At 50.9% G+C, this 24299-nt stretch overlaps 1 protein-coding gene across 1 annotated transcript; it reads right to left on the minus strand.

The window, feature by feature from the left end:
* On the minus strand, positions 1–22960 carry CINP (cyclin dependent kinase 2 interacting protein). Its single transcript, XM_080809270.1, has 5 exons — positions 22866–22960; positions 11682–11850; positions 9058–9187; positions 2040–2169; positions 1–477 (listed from the first exon to the last, which is right to left on the minus strand). Exons 1-5 carry the CDS (start codon positions 22870–22872, stop codon positions 275–277), a joined length of 639 nt encoding a protein of 212 aa, XP_080665396.1. The 5' UTR covers positions 22873–22960; the 3' UTR covers positions 1–274.
* Positions 22961–24299: the final 1339 nt, after the last annotated feature.

Consider the following 24299-nt stretch of genomic DNA (forward strand, 5'->3'; position numbering starts at 1 on the left):
CCTGGTAGGGAACTCCTTTATTTCACGTGAAGTCCTCTTGGGTGACAGGTTCACAACAGGTGCGGATGACGTCGCGGGGAGGACGGCTCCCAGCAGTCTGGTGTCGGGACAGGCCACAGGGAGCCACTGAAGTGATCTAGTCCGGAAGACACTAAGGCCGGAGGGCAGCCGCGCCACAGCACTGGGTCTGGCGTGAAGGACAGTCCATCACGGGAGCCACAGAAGCAGCCAGGGGTCTGGTGCCTGGGGGCTCAGGCCAGGCCGTGCCGGGACGTCACAGGGCCCGGTGCCCCGTTTCGAGCAGCATGCTTTCCAGAAGCAGCGTGCTGTTGGTCTCCACATAGGGCTGGTGCAGCCACATTGACAGGTAGCTCAGGGTGAGGTCGTGGTCCGTGGCGTGTGCAAGCTCTTCCGTGACCGTGCGCTTCAGGAGAAGCTCCTTCTGGTACATGTCGCACAGCTTGCGGGAGACCTCGTCTGAAACAAATGTCTCTCTTTAGAGGAAACAAAGTCACAGAACCGCTCCTGCCTGGGGGTGGGTGCCACTTTGGAAAGCTTGCTGAAAACTAGACTCCACAGCGCGGAGATGAAAGAGGACTGGGGGGGTCTGGGTCACTCGGGCTCACACCCATCAGTAGGGTTAGTGGGCATGATAAGGGCCATGAAAATAATGAGTAAGTCTAGCCTCTGCTCAACTCTTAGGTTCCACAATGATTATAAACAGTAGGTTCACCTCAGACTGACAGTATTCCACTAACACATTACATCAAATGGTTTTACCCTTTTCTTCCTTACTTAAAAGTGAGGTCTCAGGGCGCCTGGGTGGCTCAGTGGGTTAAAGCCTCTGCCTTCAGCTCGGGTCATGATCCCAGGGTCCTGGGGTAAAGCCCTGCGTCAGGCTCTCTGCTCAGCAGGGAGCCTGCTGCCTCCTCTCTCTGTCTGTCTCTCTGCCTACTTGTGATCTCTGTCTGTCAAATAAATAAATAAAATCTTGAAAAAAAAAAAGTGAGGTCTCAAATCGGTAACAAATAACTAGGCCCTTCTTTTGAACTAACAAAGCTAATGGTAACTCTGAGGGGCGCCTGGGTGGCTCAGTCGGTTGAGCGTCCTCAGCCCCTTCCCCTGCTTTCACGTGCATGCTCACTTTCTCTCTAAAATAAATAAATCTTTAAAAAAAAAAAAAAGTAATCCTGATCTTGTAGAACTTAAGAAATGAATTCCATGTTCCCAGAACATTCCATGTTCTTCTGGGGGGTTGAACTGACCTCAGTTTATCTTTTTTTTTTTTCTTCTTTCAGTGCTGGGCTTGAACTCATGACCCTGAGATCAAGACCTGAGCTGAAATCAAGAGTTGGAGGCTTAAGTGACTGAACCACCCAGGTGCCCCAAAACCTATTTCTAAAAAAGAAAAAAAAAAAAATCTGTCTCTGCAGAGGCAAGTGGAATTCGTTCTACCCTTTTTTTTTTTTAAGGTTATGTACTTACTTTTTTAAGTAATCTCTGTGCCCAACATGGGGCTTGAACACATGACCCCAAGATCGAAAGTCGTAGGCTCTGTGAACTGAGCCAGCTGGGCGCCTTGACCACTTGGTTTTAAAGGGCTAATAAGGGGGTGCCTGGGTGGCTCAGTGGGTTAAGCCTCTGCCTTCAGCTCAGGTCATGGTCCCAGGGTCCTGGGATTGAGCCCCGCATTGGGCTCTCTGCTCGGCGGGGAGCCTGCTTCCCTCCCCCCTTCTCTGCCTGCCTCTCTGCCTACTTGTGATCTCTGTCAAATAAATAAATAAAATCTTTAAAAAAAATAATGAAGGGCTAATAAGGGCACCTTGCTTCATGTGTCTCTAATTACATTTAATATTCTTTGCTGATTATTAGAGGCAAGAAGAAAGGCCCATTTTAAGATGCCCCCAATTTCCTTTCCTTCCAATGGAATCTCTCGAATTGAATTTCAGACTGTCAGGTTCTTCAAGTACCACGTCTCAAGAACACAAATGCTCTCATAATTTCTACTCCTGAGAATCAGTGCAGAGAGAACTACTTACAGAAATGGGCTGTGGGCCACGTGTGAAATAGAGGGGGGCGAGGCCTCCCATCCCGGTAATGGTAGTTCTCTAGTTCACAAACCCCCTTGGTGGTCGAGGACAGCTTTTCCATTTTCATCTGTATTTTGGCCTGAAAAGATATTAATTGGGAATATGAGAACCTTATTTGAAATCTACTGCAGTCTCAGATTCAGTAACTGTAAGCTTTCGAAGCTAAGAGGCAGAAGTTCGCTGAGACCCAAAGTGCAATAATTCAACACTGTTCACTCCACGTGCCGCACATTTCCAGGCAGCTGGAGGCAGACAGTGGCTACGATCTCTTTTATTCGGATTACTTCAGAAAAAAGCCCTGGCTTTCCGGGCTGGAGAGAGAAAGCTTGCTGAGTCCCGCTTCCCTAAGATTTCTGAAGGCGCTAATGTTTCAGCCCCAGGACCCGGAGGCATCAAGAGGCAGGCTCTGCCTTGACGGGATGACAGGAGGAAGGGTAGTAGATGAGTTCATTTCCGACTTTGACGAACTGCCTCTGAGTCTACTGAAACCTCAAGGCTCGGTTTCCTTATCTGTAAAACGGTGGTCATGAAAGGCAGCCCTGCACACTTGACACAGGAAGTGGGAAGAGCGGACACTGACGGTGCCTCAGCGTGGGGTGGCCTCTGCAGGAAGCCCGGCCACTGCGGGGGACATGGACACCATCCGCGCTGCCCAGACAAGCCAGCACAGTCCGCTCTGGCAAACTGCTTACATGGCGACGAGAAGGACGAAGTACTTCTGAAGTACCCGTTGGTGCTATGGAAGGATTTGTTACATACGGGGGCCAAGTAACTAAGATTTCAGACTTCAGCAGCACAGACCCACTAAAACCACATTTCTGACCCCTACGTATACTTAACCCCATGTGCACAGGCGTGAATGCACAGAGATCTAGAAATTGTCAAAATCTGAATTCCTTACACTTGGCCCCTCGGCCACTCTCCGATTACGCCGGATGTGGTGTGTGCTAAGTTCAGCTAACATTGATTGATTGATTTTATTTTTCTGACATGGACTGTCAGCTCAAGCCGTAGGCCCCAGGAGAACACAGAGTCTTCCTGGGGAGGGACGTGTGCTCGGTCCTGTACCCTCAGGCAATGCCTGGGCCTTCACAGCAAAAGACCCAGGAGTAAGGCTGAGGGAGCAGCTAACATTGATTTTTAAGGGACTATGCTCCTTTCCCCAATCTTTTTAGGTTTGATCTTTCACATGGCCCCACCCCAAAAGATAGGACTCAGCATTTCTGCATTATAGCTGAGACAATTCTCAGGGCTGCCGAGCTAGGGAAGGTCAAAGCCAGCGCCCCTGCACCACGTCTCTTGGCACGCCATCCCACGTTCTCTGCATCCTGCCACCTAATTCAAAGAAAAGCTTGTAAATGATCGGGAGAGCAAGGAAAATCCTGGAGGCCGGACACCGGCCGGCAGTGCCGTGTACAGCTTGGTCATCAACAGAGACAGAGACCATGCGCGGTGGGCAGCCCTGAGCCGGCAGGGCACACACAGAGGGGCCCACTCCCAGCGCAACCTCAGAACGCCTCCTCCCACAGAACAAACTGCAAAATGTTCGTCCACGTTAGGGAAATGGTGCCTCAAAGCCCCCTGCCACAGTCAAATAGATTAAAGACACTTAAAGCCAAGTCTGGGAAATCATTCTCTCCAAAAGGTAGAGAACAGGACAAATATGAAAAGCCTTATTCCATTAACTTCTGGTTTTGAACACAGAACGAGAACTTCTTTCCAAACCACTTCAAAATAGAATAAATTCCCTAGAGCAGAGGATTTCAGTGCCTGACAGCTGGCACCCAGACCTTGGTTTCTAAAACCACCCTCCAGTCAGAGAAACGAGGGCTCCTTGGGGAAATGGCTGATCGGAGGCAGGAAATACACAAGATGCGCCTAGAACGTCTTGAAATGCTAGGAAGTAAGAAAGTGTTCAAAAAACCCAAACCAAAAACTCACAATGATGGAAGCGTGTCAAGGGGACATAGGAGCCAACGGAACTCCTACGGGCCAAAGCAGGGACAATCTGAGGACAAAATAAAGCAGTACTCTCTGACAGCCCAAGCTGGAGAACAAGTAACCATGAGTCCCCGCTGCTAGAAATGAATGGTCCAGTAATTCACAGGCGGGGGACGAGAGACACGATTTACGTACATGTTCTGCCCTCGAGGAGGAGGGGCAGAACTTCCCACTCCCCCCTGTGGACAAGTGGGAAAGGAGCTCCTTTTACAGAGAAACCTGACAGCCAGGTGGTCAAGGTCAACACCCAGAGCGATGGGTGTGGTCACACTCCATGCCCTTGATGGGACGTGATGAGACCTTGTCTCTGCAGTCCCCCTCGAAAAACCATGACCCTGGCCAAATCATGAGAAGGTCATCAGACAGACTGCAAGTGAGGGGCAGCTGCAAAATGCCTGACCTGTTGTCCTCAAAACAGTCACTGTTAGAAAAAACAAGGAAAGTCCATGAGACCGTGGCGGCCACAAGGAGCCAGAGCAGACATGTGACTACATTCACTGTGGCGACTGGGGTGGAGAGAGGGCAGTAGGGAAAAAGGAAGGAAATGTGACTAGACTCCAGCTTCATTCAGTAACAGCGCATCAGTACTGCCTCACGAATTACAATGGATGTGGCCTTCAAATTTGTGATTCATAGGATGGGCACGTCTGAAAGGAGGTGCAGGCTGGGGGTAGTTTATGCAAACTCTCTGTCCTACCCGCTCAAACTTGCTATAAATCCTAGACCGTCCTAAAAAATCAGGTGTCCACAAAAAATATAGAGAATAAATCCATGGGAGCAGGACACTGTGGCCTGGGAGACTGTAGAGACCAGGGTATCTGCCTCTTTCCAAAGCCACCGGGTCTTAGTATCAGCAACCCCGCAGCACCCGGGCAGTCTGTCCTCCCCCCGGGCTACGAGCCTCGGGCCGTGTGCCTCTCTCCCTCCCGCTCCAGAGCTGCCTTTGAAAGAAAGAAAACTTCCCTTCTTAGGAAAAAGGGAGTCAGCCCCAGGCTCAAAGACTTCGGCAGGGAAGCAATCCCCAGGTAACAGTGTGTATAATGGGATTTTACACTTGATCTTAGCCAAAAGGCCGAGAAGTGATTATATAATGTGGTTTTAACTGTATTATAGAAAAACGTTAATGAACAGGGTGGGATTAATATGAATTGTGAAGCAGGCCCAAGAGTGAGGTGTGCGTGCGCTGGTGTGGTTCTGCCCGGGAGTAAGCATCGTCCAGCCCTCTGGGCACACATTTCCCACCTTGGGCCACACCAGCTCTGTGGGAGCCCCTTCCACTTCCAGCTCCAGACAGGACTTGCCACATTGTTCCCTGGTGGGAGCCAAAGCTTCTGCCAGTACCAGGGTCTCCCTTGTCCCCTGAGAGGCCTCAGAAAACCAGTGGACCATTTTCAGTTCTTGGATAGCCTTTTGGCTGTGATGGTGGCTGTTTTGTCTGCTGGTTCCCCCTTTCCTGGGCTACAGCTCCAGTCCCTCCGATTGCTTCTCCCTGATAATGCCTGCCCCCCCCCCACCCCGCTCCAAACACGCATCATGCTGTCTCTGTCTGCGTTGATGGGTGGGCGCATCATTTTGTTGGCTGTCAGGGACACAGCCTGGGCTTTATCTGAAGGTCCTGGGAACTCGGCTGACCACAAGCAGGTGGCCACCTACAACCCAGCGGCTACTGTCCCCTGGCCTGCCTCACCCTGGGCCTGTGCTGCAGGTCGGAGGGACCAAGGGCACGCGCCCCGCCTTTCCTCTGCTGCTGCTCAGTTCACCGAGCCTGCTGGACCTTGACTCCCTGCTAACGTCTTACCACGCCGTCCCTCCTCAGTGCAGGTCAGTGGGGCAGAGGACGGAGTCGCAGGGCGCCAGCCCACCACTGGAGGGTGGGTGAGCCTAGGACAGACAGACAAAGCCAATCCCTCCTGGCGTGCCTGAAATGAAAGGCACCCCCGCTCTTCCCCATCGGCCTCCCCTCTGAAACTTCTTCCTGTGGGGCCTACGTCTACAGTGACGGATGAGAGCGTGTGCTCTCACCGGAGCCAAGTGGCATTTGAAAAAAAAATCCTTTCAGATTTTTTTTACATTTTGTAAAAGTCACTTCAGTACGTGTTGAAAATGTTTCTCATTCTAACACAGCTTTGAGCTCCCGTGACAGGTTTTCTCCTGGAAGGGGACGAGGGATGGAGAGGCTATGGCGGGAGGCAGCGAGGCGGTTGGGGCTGGAGGGCAGCTGACTGAGCACCACATGTGCTCGGCTCTCGGGCTGTTCACATTATTTTAAGACTGGAACTCAGCTACCAGGTTTCTTTTAGGAACAATACATGCACCTGCTTTTTTGTTCAAAGAAAAATATGTATTTTTAAAAGATCTATTTATTAGAGAGAAAGGGAGAGGCAGAGAGAGAAGGGGAGAGCGTGCATGGGGGGAGGGGCAGAGAGAGAGAGAGAGAGAGAGAGAATCTCAAGCAGACCCTGCACTGAGTGAGAAGCGTGACACGGGGCTCCATTCCATGACCCTCAGATCACGACCTGAGCCGAAACCAAGAATTGGACACTTAACCAAGTGTGCCACCCAGGCGGCCCAAACACAAATACTTGCCACGATCAAACGGGTTCATTTGGGAAAAAGAAAACAAAACAAGTGGGCAGTTTTCCCTAACTTAGAACTTTGGCCCTTTCAATCGCTTATTTGGCCTGTGTCCACTCCCCGCTGGCCAGGAGCTCCGTGTCCGGACCTCACTCGCCAGGGACACAGCCGCAAACATGGAAACGAACGAAGAGAGCGGACCTCACGTAGCCCACACCCTTTATTCTACCGCCTTCCTGAGTGCCGGCCTAGACACGGAGTCGCTGACACCTGTCTTGTTACCTGCTCAGACAGCCCGTGGAGGGCAGGTGCTTGTCACCCCAGCACAAGCCCGGGGCGAGGGAAGGCAGAACACAAAACAGGATGATTACAGAAACCTGATCATCTACTTGGAGGAAACTGTTTGCTATTTAGCCCCATAAGCATCTTAAATATCCCAAAGACACTACTGTTTTCAATCATAAAAGGCCAAATTACCAAAATGTCCTCAAACATTTATTTTCTCATTTTAGTGTTCCTGAAACCATAATGCATCTTACAGTTGATGTGTCTAAAAGGGTAGGGGCGCCTGGGTGGCTCAGTGGGTTAAAGCCTCTGCCTTCGGCTCAAGTCATGATCTCGGGGTCCTGGGATCAAGCCCCTCATCGGGCTCTCTGCTCAGCAGGGAGCCTGCTTCCTCCTCTCTCTCTGCCTGCCTTTCTGCCTACTTGTGATCTCTATCTGATAAATAAAATCTTTAAAAGGGTAGTGTTGGGGCGCCTGGGTGGCTCAGTTGGTTAAGTGTCTGACTTTTGATCTCAACTCAGGTCTTGATCTCGGGGTTGTGAGTTCAGGCCCCGCACTGGACTCCATGCTCGGTGTGGAGCCTACTTAAAAAAAAGAAAAAAGGTAATCTTTATTTCCTAAAAACTCTTCTATTTATTTATTTTTAAAGATTTTATTTATTTATTTGACACAGAGAGAGCGCAAGCAGGGGGAGCAGCAGGCAGAGGGAGAAGCGGAAGCAGACTCCCCGCCGAGCAGGGAGAATGTCTCGAGACTCGATCCCAGGACCCTGGGATCATGACCTGAGCCAAAGGCAGATGCTTAACTGACTGAGCCACCCAGGTGCCCCTCCTGAAAAACTCCTTTAAACCGACAGCTTTGGAACAGTTGGAATCCTAAATCTGAACAAGTAGCATCTTGAAGAAAGACAGTCACGCTCCACATAATTACACTCTACATATTCTGTTTCACAGGCAAGAAGTCATGTCAAAGATCAGAAACATTTCCTTCAAAAAGTCTAAAAGATAAAGATTTTCCATGTTCATGGGTAAGTTCTAGTTACCCAAGTTTGAGTCTGAGCCCAGCGAGGAGATGTGGAGCTAAGTCTACATTTGGTGGCAAGTGCGGTGGGTACTGGTAATGGAACCAGTCATTAGTTCGTTACACACTGAGAACATCTCTTGTGGGCCAGACCAGGGCCCACAGACCGAAGCCAGCCCACGCACAACTTTAGTATGGCCCAAGAGCTCAGAATGGGTTTTATATTCTGAAGTGCTTCAGAGAACCATGTAAAAAGAATATTCTACAACACATCAAAATTATGTGATATTAAAATTTCAGTGTCCATAAATAAAGTTTTATTGGAACACAGCCACATGGAGAGAAACCTGAACTATGTCCATTTGGACATCCCGTGACAGGAACCAAAACTACCCCCTCAAGCAACGACAACTGCCCAGAGCCAGCAAGACCCCGTGTGACCCTGCCCCCCACCCCGGCAATCACGATCAACGTTTTACCGCCCACCTGCACGTACCCACCAACCTTTGTCCCACATCTCCTTACATAAACTTGCAAGTCTTTCCAGCACTTTCCAGAGGGTCATTGAGATGCTAGTCTGCTGCCCTCCCGGTGTCCGCCTCACCGAAACAAAGTCCTTTCTTGTGCCCCCACCACTCGCTTCTCTGCCTGTGGATTTTGTCAGTGGTGAGTGGCCCAGCCTGGTCTATTTGGGACCCTGGAGGCTGGCGCTCACGCACCCCTGCACGCCAGCTAGGCCGCCATTTGCTTCTGTACCATCTGTGGGTCGCTACATGGGGGAGCCCAGTGATGATGAGACACGGTAGGGCCCACAAATCCCAAAATATTTACCATGTGGAGCCTTCAGAAGTGGGTGAGATGGACCCAGATAGCACATGGGGCAGAAAGAACAAAGGTCTAGGACAGCATCCTGGCGGGCATTGAGATTTAGGAGGCAAGTGGAAGAGGCTGAGGAGGGAAAGGCAAGTGTCTGGGGGAGAGTGTCTCCCACCACGTGCACACCTGTGAGCGCCGAGAAAGTCCCAAGTCCACCCTCCCCGAGGTTCGGTGGCTGCGAGCCCAGGTGGCCAGGGGCTCTGGATCTCACCAAAGCCTCCAAGGTGGTCTGCAGCTCCTCACACAGCGTCTCGAGCTCCTTACTATATTCTGGAAGCGTCCTGTCTGCATCTCCCCGGGAAGCCGGGCTGCTGCTCTGTAACTCTGTCTTATCTTCACTCCTGGACAAAAGGGAAAAGAGTGGAAACAAAGTACACCCTGAAAGGCACCTCGCTTCCTTACGGCAGACCCCAAAAAGTACGATCTCCACATAAGGGTGTCAGGCATTTGGCCCAGATGTACTTCATGTGGATGCGATACAGGATTCCTTACTACTTCTGAGCCTAATGAACACGCCCACCCGCTCTGCGCTGGAGGGAGTCGGCTGAAGGCAGCCCCGTGGTGCCCTCGGCCTAGGGCTCCGCGCTGGGTGTACGAACATGAACGCGATGTGACCATTTCCCCAGAGTTCACCGTCTGGGAACTGTTTGGTAAACCGAAGGCTGTGGCCTGTGGGGCACGAAATTAACCTAGCGTGGTCACAACACTTCAGGGGAAGACGAAGCACGAAAACAGAACAGTCTCAGAGAGCTCCGAGCGCAGGAGGGCGAGTGGGCCTCGGCGGGAAGAGGCAGGAGAGGGCCGAGCGCGTGAGACCTGCGGCGGGAACGGGCCAGAGCCAGGGGACAGTAGTCCCCTTACGGACAATGACGCAGGAACACAGAATTATAACTTTGAGATAAGAAATTACACGTGCAGGAAGTGCAAAGAATAACGAGGCCAACCTTCGCATTGGAACTGGCAACCGCCAACAGTTTTCTCAGGACTCCTTTGTCTTTTTATGTTTTTATTTTCAATTTTATTTTATTTTTTCAGTGTTCCGAGATTCATTGTTTATGTACCACACCCAGTGCTCCATGCAGTACATACATTTTGGCAGGGGGGGGGGCTGGGTGGCTTAGTGGGTTGAGCGTCTGTCTTTGACTCAGGTCACAGTCCCGGGATCCTGGGATCAAGCCCCGCATCGGGCTCTCTGCTCAGCAGGGAGTCTGCTTCTCCCTCTCCCTCTGCCCCTCCCCCTGCTCATTCTCTCTCTCTCAGATAAATAAATAAATAAAACATCTAAAAAATAAGAAATTATGGGGCAACTGGGTGGCTCAGTTGTTAAGCGTCTGCCTTCGGCTCAGGTCATGATCCCGGGGTCCTGTGATCAAGCCCCAAGTCCGGTTTCCTTCTCAGCAGAAAGCCTGCTTCTCCCTCTCCCACTCCCCCTGCTTGTGTTCCCTCTCCCGCTACCTCTCTGTGTCAAATAAATAAGTAAAAAATCATATTAAAAAAAAAGACCACTTGGTCTTAAGTGAAGAATGATTTAATTAAAAAACACACAGAAAGAAAGAAATTACTAAGGAAAAGTACACTCCTAGTTCTCCTCTACTCTCCATCCTCCCCCTGACTTCTGACACCCGCCCACCAAAGGCAGGGAGTGAGTTTCTCCACACCAGGCAGCCCTCACAGTCCGCGGTCATCCTTGCAGTGTCCACGCAGACACTCCCTACCGGAGACAGTGTCCGATCCCACACATCAGTGCTCGGCCCCGCGAGACTGTCCCCGCTCAACTCCAGACACCAACGGCAAGTCCAAGGTGTTAGCTGTGCTTCTGACTAAGGGGCCGTGGGTAAGAGGTTCCCCCAAGCTGCCCCCTTGGATCTGAAGGATTTGCTGCAGCGGCTCACAGAACTCAGGAAAATGGTTTCCTTACTGGATCGCTGCTTGATGACAAAGGATATTAAGGGATACGAAAGAACAGCCCGATGAAGAGGAACACAGAGGAAAGTCTGGGAGGATCCTGAGCACAGGGGTTTGGTCCCTGTGGAGTCTGGGGGCCACCCTTCCAGCAGGGAGAGGTGTTAACCGTTCCCCAGAGCAGAAGCTCTCCTGACCCCATCCTTTTGGGGTCTTACGGAGGCGTTGTTAGGTAGGCACAATTGACTAAATCACTGGCCACTGGGGACTCCTCTCCCCTCCCTGGGAGGTGGGGTGAGGGGTGGGGCTGGAAGTTCACGCTCTCTAATCCCCTGCTCGGTTCCACGGGGCTGGCCGGAAGTCACCTCCCTAGCCTGAACTCAGGGATGGCTGGAAGGGACACGTTATGAAGAACAGGACACTCCTTTCACCTGGATCATTCCGGAGGACAAAAGACCAAATATTAGAACAGAGGATGCTCCTAGTGCCCTTACCCATGGGGAAGTCGGAGGGGTTTTCGGACCTATAAGCCAGGAACAGGGAAGGAGACCAGAGAGAAGGAGCGCTCTTACTATCAATCACAACGTCACAGAAACAAAGTACAAGGTCGTGAAGTCCAATCCTGCTGATCTCCCACCCAGCACTCACCCATCCTGAGTTTCACGACCGGGCCCCTGTCCTTCCAATCCATTTCCATAATTTTATATACAGACATAACCACGAACAGTAGGTAGCTCCATTCTGTGTTTAAAGTGGACATGCACAGTTGGTACGTGCGCACATCGTTTTACCACTTGATCCTCTTCTCAACGTGAGGTCGTCCGCCCGTGCTGCCGCGGACTGCCATTCCCGCCCTAAAAGACCCCCAGCAGACTCGTGCCCGATCAGTAAGGGTGCGGAGCTTAGAGCACGAGGACCTCCACACATACTCACCACAACCGGATTTTCAGGTTGGCAATGCTGTTTGCGGTAGCAAAGCCCGCATCGTTGAGGGTTTCCCATTTCAGGATTAAATTATGCCAATCAGCTGCATTGTCCTTGATTTTTCTTGCGCTGACAGATAAGACAGGTTTTCTGGGCGTTGCACTTCCAAGAGTGTTTGCTGACAGGGAATAAGAGAAACACAGTGATTACAAATTTGTGAAAATAAAAGGGACCTCATTTCGGATGGAGTCAGGAAGCCGTGAGAGGGGCAGCTCTCACACACACGTGACTTGCTGTGGCCTGCACAACCCGCAGGAAGGAGGGAGAGCCGAGTTATCACAAGGGAGGCCGTTCTTCACGGAGGAATTTCATTTCCTGCTTTGAAAGAAAAGAAGATGCCCCCCCCCCGCCCCGCCCCAGCTCCAGCAAGAGCTCACCCACCAACCAGCCCTTGCAGCCAATGAGAAACCACTACAAACCTCAAACTCTTGTGCTCCACGGAACTTGGGTTCAACCTTTCCCCACTTCCCCCTAAAACCTAATTGAAGCTGACCTTCCCCTTGTCTCTTCCGACTTGCCTACGATTCGTTACAGGGAATTGTCCTGAACTGCAATTTTTTTTTGCGATTCCTGAATAAACTCTTTTTTTTTTTTTTTTTCACTTAGAGATGTTCTTTGCTCTGTTTAAAGTTTGTATTACTTGGCAGTCAGAGCGGGATCCGAAGGAGAGGACCCCACGGGACCAGGCGTCTGCGTGGAGGCCTCGTGCTCACCCCTTTGGAGAGTGTCTCAGATTCCACGCCCGACTTTATTCTGTTTGAAGCACTCGCTCACTTATTTTCGGCACCCCAGAGTTTGAGTAATGGGATTTTGATTCTCCACACTCGCTCAGGAGGGTCCTCTTTTGGGGACCCCATCAGGTTTTAGGTTTAAAAGCTATGGTCCTAGGGCACCTGGATGGCTCAGTTGTTAAGCGTCTGCCTTCGGCTCAGGTCATGATCCCAGCGTCCTGGGATCGAGCCCCACGTGGGGCTCCCTGCTCAGCGGGAAGCCTGCTTCCCCCTCTCCCACTCCCCCTGCTTGTGTTCCCTCTCTCGCTGTGTCTCTCTCTGTCAAGTAAATAAATAAAATCTTAAAAAAAAGGCTACAGTCCCTCCTTGTCTGCTTTATTATTTACGTACTCATTTATTTGCATTTGAGTATATTAGCACAGTGTGTTCCATCCAGTGATTCAACACCTCCATATGTGACCTAGTACTCAGCACAAGTGTGCTCCCTAATCCCCATCACCTGTTCCCCCCATCTCCCCACCACCTCCCCCTCCCCCCCGGTACCCATCAATGTGTTCTCAGTTGTTACCAGTCTTTTTTGTTCCTTTTTTCTGTTTGCTTTGTTTCTTAAATTCCACATATGCATGAAATCATATGGTATTTATTTTTCTCTGATGGACTTATAAAGAACTGATACAACCCAACACCAAAAAAACAATAATCCAATTTAAAAATGGACAGAGGACATGAATAGACATTTTCCAAAGAAGACATACGGATGGCCAACAGACACATGAAGAGATGCCCAACACCACTCATCATCAGGGAAATGCAAATCAAAATGGATGTGGGAAACAAAGGCAAAAGAAAGATTATTAAATTTCCTTACTACTTACAGCCCATTGGTAAGTCCTTAAAACAGGCAGAGTGACATTCCACTAGGAAACCAGCTGCCTTGAAGCTAATCCCTTGCTAAAGGCGTAAGGCAATCTTCACCTGACTCCCCTCTCCCCCCAGGATCCTGTAAGTCTTAAATAAAAATTCCTTTAGAAATTTCCTTTTTCTCGGGGCGCCTGGGTGGCTCAGTGGGTTAAAGCCTCTGCCTTTGGCTCAGGTCATGATCCCAGGGTCCTGGGATCAAGCCCCGCATTGGGCTCTCCGCTCCGTGGAGAGCCTGCTTTCTCCCCTCTCCCTGCCTGCCTCTCTGCCTACTTGTGATCTCTGTCTGTCAAATAAATAAATAAAATCTTTAAAAAAAAAAAAAAGAAATTTCCTTTTTCTCTAACCCCGAGATACATGTTGGCAATCACCCCCCAAGCATATGGCCCACTGTTACACATCTGAAGGGTCTCATGGATAAGGTTTTTTTAGACAATAATAAATGACCTTTTCCCAACAACAGCTACCCACCTCAAGGTCCTGGAAACCTTGCTTCCAAAATTCCTTAAAGACTTACACTGTCCCTAACCTCTGCCCAACTTGAGAGTATATAATGGGCCACTCCATTGCGGCTCTTTCTGCCCATGGGACCTGTCCCTGTGCTTTAATAAAACCACCTTTTTGGACCAAGAATGCTCCGAAGACCAAGATGTCTCAAGAATTCTTTCTCGGCCATTGACTTTGAACCCTAACGTCTTTCCTACATCAAAACCCACGATGAGATATCACCTCACACCTGTCAGAATGGCTGCTATGGAAACGACAAGAGGGGCACTGAGGTGGCTCTTTCAGTTAAGTGTCTGCCTTGGCTCAGGTCACAGTCCTGGGGTCCTGGGATCGAACCCCACATCAGGCTCTCTGCCCAGCAGGGAGTCTGCTTCTCCCTCTACCTCTGCCCCTCCCCCTGCTCATGCTTGCTCTCTTTTTCTCTCAAATAAATAAATAAAAAGAAAATAAATAAATAAATAAATAAAAAGAAAAGACAAGAAATAGCAGGTGTTGACGAGGATGTGGAGAAAAAGGAGCCCTTGTGAACTGCTGGTGGGAAAGCATTTTGACTAAATGTACCAACTTACCTAAAGATGAGTTCAGACTTCAACAGCCATTATGGGGAACTCTCGACCTCACCCCCCTCCAACTTTTCTCCGAACCTAATTAGAAGCTCTGACTCTAGAATTAAACAGACTCCATGGGATGCCCGATTTAATGGATACCTGGAGGCTTCTGACAGAATTCAGGACTCTCAAGTTGCCTCTTTATAAAATACGATTCTAAATTAACCAAGCGACAAACAATTAAGGGAAGACAAAAATCTTCTGAGGCCTCTTGCTCCCCTCCTGTCCTCTTGGTCTCAGGGCACACAACTCAACTTTGCAGAGCTCACGGCCACCTTCCCCTGTCCCTCCTGCACGGCCCCCGCCTCCTTTATGCCCTTGTACTTCCTCATTCCTCTCTCTGGACGTCCCTCCCTCCCTCTCCCAAACCTATGAAAACCTGCCCCATTAAATTCAGACCCTCTGAGGATCCACATGCGAACCCCCTGATTGTTCATGTGGCCTGGACTAGAGGTGAATTAGGAGCTACAGCCAAAGACTTTCCCGAAGTGAGATTTGGGAAGCTCTGAGTTGCTGATGGTCCTCACAGATCCTCCCAGATCTGCTGAGATGGTGACACACCAGCTGGGTTTCTCAGATTCAGATCCGAGATTCCACAAGCCTGCCGTCCAGGACCAGTCCCGCCACTGGATGAACTCGCCGCGTGGGTAATCCTGGTGAGGGAAGGATGTCCCTTCCGACCTCGGTCAGTACTTCCTATATGACTAAGTTCTTCTTTTCAGCTTATCTCTTAACTCTGGAAAAGAGCCAGCTGGCAGAGCATCGTGAGGGGAACCGAAACTACCCCCTCAAGCGACAAGGACGGCCGGAGCCAGCAAGACCCCTCCCGACCGGCCCCACGACAGCGACACCAGACCTTTGCTGCCCCCTGCACGTACCACCCACCTTTGTCCCACATTCTCCTTAGATAGATCTGGGAGGATCTTCAGGGCTTGGGAGACTCTCTGAGACGCTAGTCTGCAGTCCTCCTGGTGTCACTCACTGACGTGAAGTCCTTTCTTGGGTGCCCACCACTCGCCTCTCTGCCTGTGGATTTTGTCGGCGGCGAGTGGCCGAGCCCGGTGTGTTGGGATCCCGGGGCCAGCTGCTCCACGGAGGGATCTGTAGAACCCCAGATGGGGTCCTACCCCCTGCTTTGCTATATGAATGAGCTCCTGCAGGCACTAAATGCCTTTAGCAGCAATTCCCAGGGCTTTCCCAACACCTGCCGAACACACTCGCTTCAGGCTTGTCCACAGAAACCCAATGAACCCACACACGATGATTATAGTTGGCTCGGAGTTACTGTGGGGATGTTTTTGTTTTTTGTTGAGAGAGAGAATCTTAGGCAGGCTCCAAGCTCAGCATGAACCCGATGCAGGGCTTGATCTCATGACCCTGAGAGCATGACCAGAGCCAAAATCAAGAGTTGGATGCTCAACCAACTAGCCACCCAGGTGCCCCTCCAAATGGTTAAAGAAAGTTCTGATCTTCCTTTAAACACCAAATCTACTTGGGTGGCCTTGAACTCTGTGTTCATTACTGGGCAGGTCTTCCGGTTCATTACTGGGGTGATCTTCTTGTTAGAAGGACCAGGATGAAGGATACCTGGGCGGCTCAGTGGGTTAAGCCTCTGCCTTCAGCTCAGGTCATGATCTCAGGGTCCTGGGATTAAGCCCCACAGCGGGCTCCCTGTTCAGCAGGGGGTCTGCTTCTCCCTCTCTCTCTACCCCGCCTCCCGATGGTCCTCATGCGTGAATTCTCTCTTTCTCTCTCTTATGCTCACTCTCCCTCTCTCTCTCTCTCTCAAATAAATAAATAAAATCTTAAAAAAAGAGAAAGCTTAATAAATTCCCCTGCCCTTGGCCATCCCAGTGATCAACTTCCTTTTTATATATGAAAAGGAAGGGAATTCCTTGGGGTTGCTCACCCCAAACACAGGGGTCGCCATCGACCCCATAGGGCATTACAGCCAACAACATGCCATGTGGCACCTTGCCTCAGAGCCATTCCTGCCACCACCCTTTTGGCTAAGGGCAGCAAGGAGACAGTCCCGGGACCCCCGTAGCCATCCCCATGCCGCACGCAGGAGAGGCCCCCCTGGACACCCACCACCCCCCAACCAGTCTTCCCTCTCCTACGAAATCCTCTTCCTAACCACTCCACCCAGAACTCCTCGCTGCAGTCACCTCCCTGCTCGTGCCTGACTGACGGATCACCTCCTGACTCCCTCCCGTGACGACTAACATCCTTTGGATGACGCTGACTTCTCATGGCTCCCTGCTGGTTTTCATTTGAGAGGCAGAAATGGCGAATGTTGTGCTGGATATGCACTTGCAAATCCCTTTGAAGTAACTGAGTGACACCATTACCTTTGGCCACTTCACCGCAACAAGCCGAGCTGTACACCCTCCCATGGCGGGCGTGCTTGCCAAGGGCACAGCGGCCCACATTTATGCTGACAGCAGATACGCTTTAGGAGTGGCTCAGAATTTTGTAATGTCATGGAAACAGGGTGGCTTCCTATTTTTAGCAGGGAGAAAATTTTAAATGGGTCTTACATCCAAAATATATTAGGTGCTCTACTCCTTACAGCTGCTCTGGCTATTATTATTACTTTTTTATTAGAGAGAGAGATCACAAAGGGGCCCGCATTGGGTTCCATGCTGGGTGTGGAGCCTGCTTGAGGCTCCCTCCCCCCCTGCTTGTATACCCGTGCACATTCTCTCTCTAAAAAAGAAGAAGAAGGAAGAGGAAGAGGAAGAGGGGGCAGAATTAGAGTTTCTGGCACGACAGAACTCCTGCAGGGCTCAATCTCACAACCCTGAGATCATGACCAGAGTCGAAACCAAGAGTTGGATGCCCAACCGACTGAGCCACCCAGATACCCCTCGCCCTCTCTTGGAAAGACAGTGCCCTCCCTAATCACATTTCCCAATCCCCCACAAAAGGAGGAAAGCTTTCTGACTACTGCACCTGTTACCAGAAGCTCTGATCTGTTTACAATGTGAACAGGTAACCAGAACCTATAACCAATTTCTTTGTAGTCCCAAATGCCACGGTAGATGACACCTGCAAGCCTACAGATGTCACCTACCAGGTAGGCTACTATGACCGGCACTCCCACACTTGTTTCAGCCTTTCCCCAGTCATGACTGTACTAGGTCAGTTAAATCCCTCCATTTTTGCCATCGGTCAATCCCACATTCTTTTCCTTACGTAAGTGTGATCTCTCTCCCTGCACCCAAGGGAAATACAAATAACTTTATGCCTCTTTGCAATGTTCCTAGAAAAGACACCTTCATGAACAGACGGCCTCTCACGGAATATCATCTCAACTCCTCTGATCCCTGGCTTGAAAAGGCTAATCAGGAAATTCCAGCTAATAAATCACACTCCAGACCTTAGCTGGGATCCCCGCGCACCACATGGTTTCATTTTTGTTTACAGGAACAGCATTTCCCAAGGCATACGAATGCTTAGACACTTGGCAACTTGGAAGTCAATGTTTATTGTTTATTGTTAACTTTCATAACAAACCAGAGGCCTCTGTTGGCTTGCCCCATTAGGCTCCTTGGCGCTCTTAACCAGGAACTTCTGGGAGCATATATGACTCCTGGTTTGGCTCTGTAGGGAGGCTTTTCTCTTTGGGTCAGAGTAAGTGCCAATGAACACACGATCCGAAATCTCTCCCTACATTAGGAGAGGTGGCTGATTCCACAGCCAAAGCAAGAGTAGCCCAACAATGATCGTGGGACTTGTTGGCTGAAGGAGTTTTGGACGGGGCGCCTGGGTGGCTCAGTCGGTTAAGCATCTGCCTTTGGCTCAGGTCATGATCCCAGGATCCTGGGATTGAGCTCTGCATTGGGCTCCCTCAGTCTGCTTCTCCCTCTCTCTCTGTCCACTCTCCTGCTCTGCTCTCTCTCTCTCTCAAATAAATAAATAAAATCTAAAAAAAAAAAAAAATTAAAAAGGGGGCACCTGCGTGGTTCGGGGCATTAAGCCTCTGCCTTCGGCTCAGGTCATGGTGTCAGGGTCCTGGGATTGAGCCCCGCATCAGGCTTTCTGCTTAGTGGGGAGCCTGCTTCCTCCTCTCTCTCTGCCTGCTGCTCGGCCTACTTGTGATCTCTCTCTCTGTCAAATAAATAAATGAAATCTTTAAAAAATAAATAAAAATAAAGGCATTTTGGACGATCTACTTGCTGAATAAGGAGGCATTTGTGCAGAAATACCACCTGCTGTACCTGGGTAAACACCTCTGGAGAAACAGAAACCCACTTACACAAGATCAGGGAACGAGAGCACTGATTACAACGAATTACCCCTAATGACCCCCGGTCTTCTGATCTATTTAGCTGGTTACCTTCAGGTTTGAGCTCCTGGTTTAGAACTATCAAGCTGGATTTGTTATATTATTTTTAATTCTGCCCTTTTAAAAAAAGATCTTATTTATTTATTTACTTACTTATTTGACACACACACACAAACGCACAAGCAGGGGGAGTGGCAGAGGGAGAGGGAGAAGCAGACTCCATGCTGAGCAGGGAGCCTGATGTGGGACTCGATTCCAGGACCCCAGGATCATGACCTGAGCCGAAGGCAGATGCTTAACTCACTGAGGCACCCAGGTGCCCCAAGGTAGAGATTTTAGATGGGAAGTACTGAGGTCTCCCTCCTACCCTTTCTTGTCACTCACATGTGGCCTCAATGGCTTCCAGTCATTGTGCACTTTCCCTCTGACATGGGATGGGACAACCAGGAAAGTGGACAAAACCACTAAATGCAGGCAGGAAACCTGACTCTTGATAAAGTGATTTTTTTTTTTTTTTTTTTTTTTTTTTTTTAGCAAAGGCTTTGCTCAAAAGAGGGAAATGTGAAAATAAAGGAAACCTCATTTAAAATGGAGTCAGAAGCCCTGGAGAGGCTGGTGTTCATGCACATACTACTTGCTGTAGCCTCCACAACCAGCAGGAGGAAGGAAGGTAAGAATGACTTCAACAAGTGAGGACACACTTCACATAGGAATCTTATCTCCTGCTTTTAAGAAAAGGAAGGAAGAGCCCCCGCCACTCGCCCCAGCAATAAATGCACTAACCACCATCTCTCACTGTCTAACTGTAGCCAGTGGAGAAACCACTGTGCAGAAACCACTACAACCTTGAACTCTTGTTCTTCTCCAATACATTTTTGTTTACAACAACTCTCCAGTTTCCTCCTAAAAACTTAAGGAAAGTTGACCTTCCCTTTGTCTCTTCCAACTTGCCAGAACTCATCATAGCTTGCCTGTCCCATATTTGCTCTGTTTAAAGTCAACAAATTTATGGTCTTAGTTGCAGAATATATATATATATATATATATATATATATATATACACACACACACACACACATATATATATATATGTGTGTGTGTGTATATACATATGTATTTTTCCCCCTCCTATTAGAAACAGCCAGATAGAAGAGATGTATACAGCAAGGTTTGTGGAAAGGGGTATGGAGTCTCCATGCTCTCTGAGCACATCACTCTCCTCAGATCTCCATATGTTCACCAACCTGGCACTCCCCAAATCCCATCTCTGTGGGCTTTTACAGAGGCTTCATTACACAAGCATGGTTGATTAAATCTCTGGGCAGTGCCCCTTGATTCAACCTGAACCCCTCTCCCCTGGGGCCATGGGGGAAGTAGGTGGGACTGAAAGTTCCAACCCTTTATTGATCGATTGATTGATTTTTAAAGATTTTATTTATTTATTCGACAGAGAGAGAGAGAGACAGTGAGAGATGGAATACAAGCAGGGGGTGTGGGAGAGGGAGAAGCAGGTTTCCTGCCAAACAGGGAGCCCGACTTGGGCTCAATCCCAGGACCCTGGGATCATAACCCGAGCCAAAGGCAGACGCTTAATGACTGAGCCACCCAGGCGCCCCAGTTCCAACCCTTTAATCACGTGACTGGGGTGTGTGTGTGTGTGTGTGTGTGTGTGTTTGCGCGTGGGAACCAGCGCCTCTCCAAAGGCTTCCCAAAAGTTACTTCATCAATGTAACATAAGACACCTTGCTCATTCTCACACTTAGGAAATACCAAGGGTTTTACCTCTCTGCCAAGAACAGGACAAAGACCAAATATTTACTTGTTAGTATAAACCGCAATCACAGCCTATTATACAAGTCCTGCCGATCACTTCTCCAGCTTCTCCCGGCTTGCTCTCTATGCCTTAGGGCTAGCTCTGTGCAAGTTCCAACTTTGACCTAGAATGTATCTGCTGGTCATGTATATTCCCACTCACTTGGCTAACTCCTAGAGTCCTTTGAGGCTCTGCTTATTTAAACATCCCTCAGTCTTTACTTATATGATTCATCAACAACATGCCAGACATAGGGGATGAAAGGACTGACTGAAGCGTACCAGGGCCATTTTCATGGAACTTACTTTGCAAAGAGGAGGTGGATAATACACAACCAAATAACCATGATCGATTCAGATTGTGGTAAGTGTCATGCAGAAAAGAAAAAGGGGTCTTGTGTTACAGTGAACCCCTGAAGTGATGTCATTTAGGCTGGAACCTGAATGATGAGAGGTCCGCAGTAGGTCCTAATGTGAGAATGAGCATGGTGAGTCTGAAAAATTAAGCAAGACCAGTGTGTTTATGACGAGGGATAGAAAGCAGAAAAATGTAAACCTTTAGCCTGGAAGGCTGACCTTTACCCTACATAGTTCCAACAAAGATCAGATATGTGCTGGTTGCTGCACTTTTTTTTTTTAAGATTTTATTTTTTCATTTGAGTGAGAGAGGGAAAGAAAGCACAAGCAGAGGGAGGGGCACAGGGAGAGGGACAAGCAGTGTCCCTGCTGAGCAGGGAGCCACACGTGGGCTCGGTCCCAGGACCCTGGGATCATCACCTGCGCCAAAGGCAGCAGCTTAACCTTCTGAGCCACCCAGGTGCCCCAGTTGCTGCATTCTTAAAGGGTCTCATGACTGCTTATAAAATCTCACCAACAGTTAATATTGAACTGAATGATAAGCACCAGAGAAATCTTGCTAAAGTAGTTTTATCAGTAGAAATTCAAAGAAAAATTTATAATACTCCCAGCATGTCTCCTCCCTCTTGACCACTAAGCAAAAATGCAGCCTCTCTGCCCATGGGTCCTGCCCCATGCTACTTAAATAAACTTACTAAGTTGCACCATGCAACACCCCAATAATTCTTTCTTGACGTTTGTATTCGATGACCCCACATCATCTAGAATAGAATGGTGGTGGGAGGGGGGGATGGTGGAGGGGACAGTCAAGCAACTGGAACCTTAAAGACCAAGACAAAGAGTTTAGATTTATTCCAAGTCAATAGAAAGGAAGCGATAAGCTCTGAGTAGGAAAGTGACATGATCTGATTTAGGTTTTCAGAAATCACTCCTTCCACAAGGACATCTTCCTGGATCTCCCAGGTTGGGTTAGGACTCATTGCACTGGATATCTGAAACAACCTCTTCAGCTATCACTGACAGTCACCAGCGGGGTATATTTGCTTGTGTAATGTTTATATTCCCCGCTGACTGTAAGCCCACCTGAGCAGTGACTATGTCTTGCTCCCTCTGCCAACCTCAGCACATAGTAGGTGGTGAATAAAATGTGTTAAATGGAGAAATAGTCCTTATCACCTGCCCTATAATATTCTAAGGGTTTCTCTCCTCCAGGAGGGGCTCCTTGAGGGTGAAGACCCCGTCTGATTCATCGTCTGTCTGCTCCATGCCCAGCACGTATTTAGAAACCAAAAACACAGTTCTAAGTTCAAGAAACTCGGGCCAGTCGGGAAAGAGACCAGTAATGGGAGCCACAGAACAGAGCAGAGTGAGGTCAGCGTCCCTTCCGAGCCGCGGCTCCCAATCCGTTCACATTAGCACACGGGATCCCTGTGGGGCTCTATCGCGCTGACCCACGTAAAGCACTTGGGACACTACCTGGCACACGGTGCTCGCCGAACGACAGCTTGTGTTACAAGACAGAGCTCTGTGGCGGGTAATCCTGAGGGGCATTCAGGGGAAGGTTTGGGGAGGAGCTGGGCATGCAAGGCTTGGCACGCAGTGTCCTCCGCTAATGCTGGTTTACAGTGACAGTCACGATCTGAGCGTCGGGATGGGCAGACCCTCCTGTCCACGCAAGTAGTTTCCACACGAGAAAGGAACCGAGGCTCGGCCAAACTGACTGGCTCCCGGGCGGACGGCCGAGCCTGCGCGAGGCCGGCGGGATGGGCTGGGCCAAGGCAGGGACCCCCGCTCACTCCCGCAGGCCCCCGGCCCCGGGCCCCCGGCCCCGGGCCCCCGGCCCAAGCCCCGGGCCCAGCCGGGACGCGCACACCCTCCCCGCCCCCCGGACCTGGCCGGTCGCACGCACCTGCCATGCGTCCGCAGATATCCCGGGAAGGAGCCGGAGCCCCGCCCACGGCCGCCGGAAGCGCGCTGACGTCCTTCCGCGCGCTCGGCTGCTCTAGCCTCCGGCCGTCGCTGCGCGCTGCCGGCCCCGTTGCCCGGGGAACGGGCTCCCGGCAGCCCCCGCGGCCCGGAGTCCGTCCCCGCCTCCTCCGGCCGGGCCCGGCCAGCGAGTCCTGAGGGGCCGCCGCGGGAGGTGAGTCCGGCGACGCCGCTGTTGGCCCCGCTGCCCCCGCCGTCCGGCCCGCGCCCCTTCCTCCGTCTCCCCGCCGCCGCCCACGCCTCCCCCAGGCCGCGCTTCCTTGGCCTGGGCGCCTCAGGGTCGCACGGCCCGTCTCGCCCCCGTTCCCAGCCCCCGCGTCGCCCGCGCCGGGTGGCCGAGCCCGAATGCCACAGCACTGGAGGCGCCCGGCAGAAGCCAGCGGTCCGTGGAGGGCGGCGGCGGTCGTCCACGCGTCGTCGGCCCCGCTGGCCCGCCGACACCATCCCCGGGCCTCGCTCCTCCCACTCGGCGCCTTCCCTCGCGTCTGCCGCACCCTGGTCCCTCATCCCTCGGCCGTCATCCCTCATCCCTCTGCTCTCGTCCCCCGAGCCCCGTCCCCCGTCCCCCGTCCCCCTGCCTGCCGGCCCGCGGCTCCCACCGCCGGCGTCTCATGATTGGCTTTGCGTTCAGTCCCCCGACCCTGCCAGTCTGGTCCCCTCCGCCGCGCACCGCCGCTGCCGGCACAGACCTTGGCACGTACCCAGTAGGTGCTCAGGAGGTGGTCGTTAAATGGGTAAACGAAGGACCCCTCGTCTGTGCTGCGTTGGGGCCTGGGAGGCAGAATAGGTGCTGAGGCTTCAAGGATGGGGTACCCTGGAGTCAGACCTGCATTCGGGTCACAGCACTTGCCCGTTCCTAGCTGTGTGCTCAGGGCAAGTGGTACCACCTCGCTGCGCTGCTGTTTCATCGTCGGTAGAAGGAGATGATAACGGTTTCTACCCCTGTGTTGGTGGGAGGATCAAATGGGTCAGTGCCTGTCAAGTGCTGAGCACAGCGCCGGGCACCTGATATAGTTCAGTAAGGCGCAGCCCCCACTGCAGTTACCCACATGCCCTACTTGCACTTCTCTTCCCCACTCTTTGTTCTTCCTCACTTTCTTGCTGAGACTCAGGAATCTTACTCTGTTCTGTCCCATCTGTTGGCAGAATATGGGGGTCCCAGCCTGGGCCCACGCTTGCCTTATCCGCTGGGGTGATGAGTTGCACTTGGGGTTGCCTCCCTTTTGGTAAACCCAGCATGAGCAGAATCTGGGAGTAAAGCCCCTCTATCTTGTGTAGTCACCATTGTCTCCTCGTCTCCTAAGCTTTTTGCACTCTTCCACACCCAGCAAAGTGCACCTTGGTAAGCTTCTGACCT

This window comes from Martes martes, assembly GCF_963455335.1.
Source record: "Martes martes genome assembly, chromosome: 7".
Lineage (NCBI taxonomy): Eukaryota > Metazoa > Chordata > Mammalia > Carnivora > Mustelidae > Martes > Martes martes.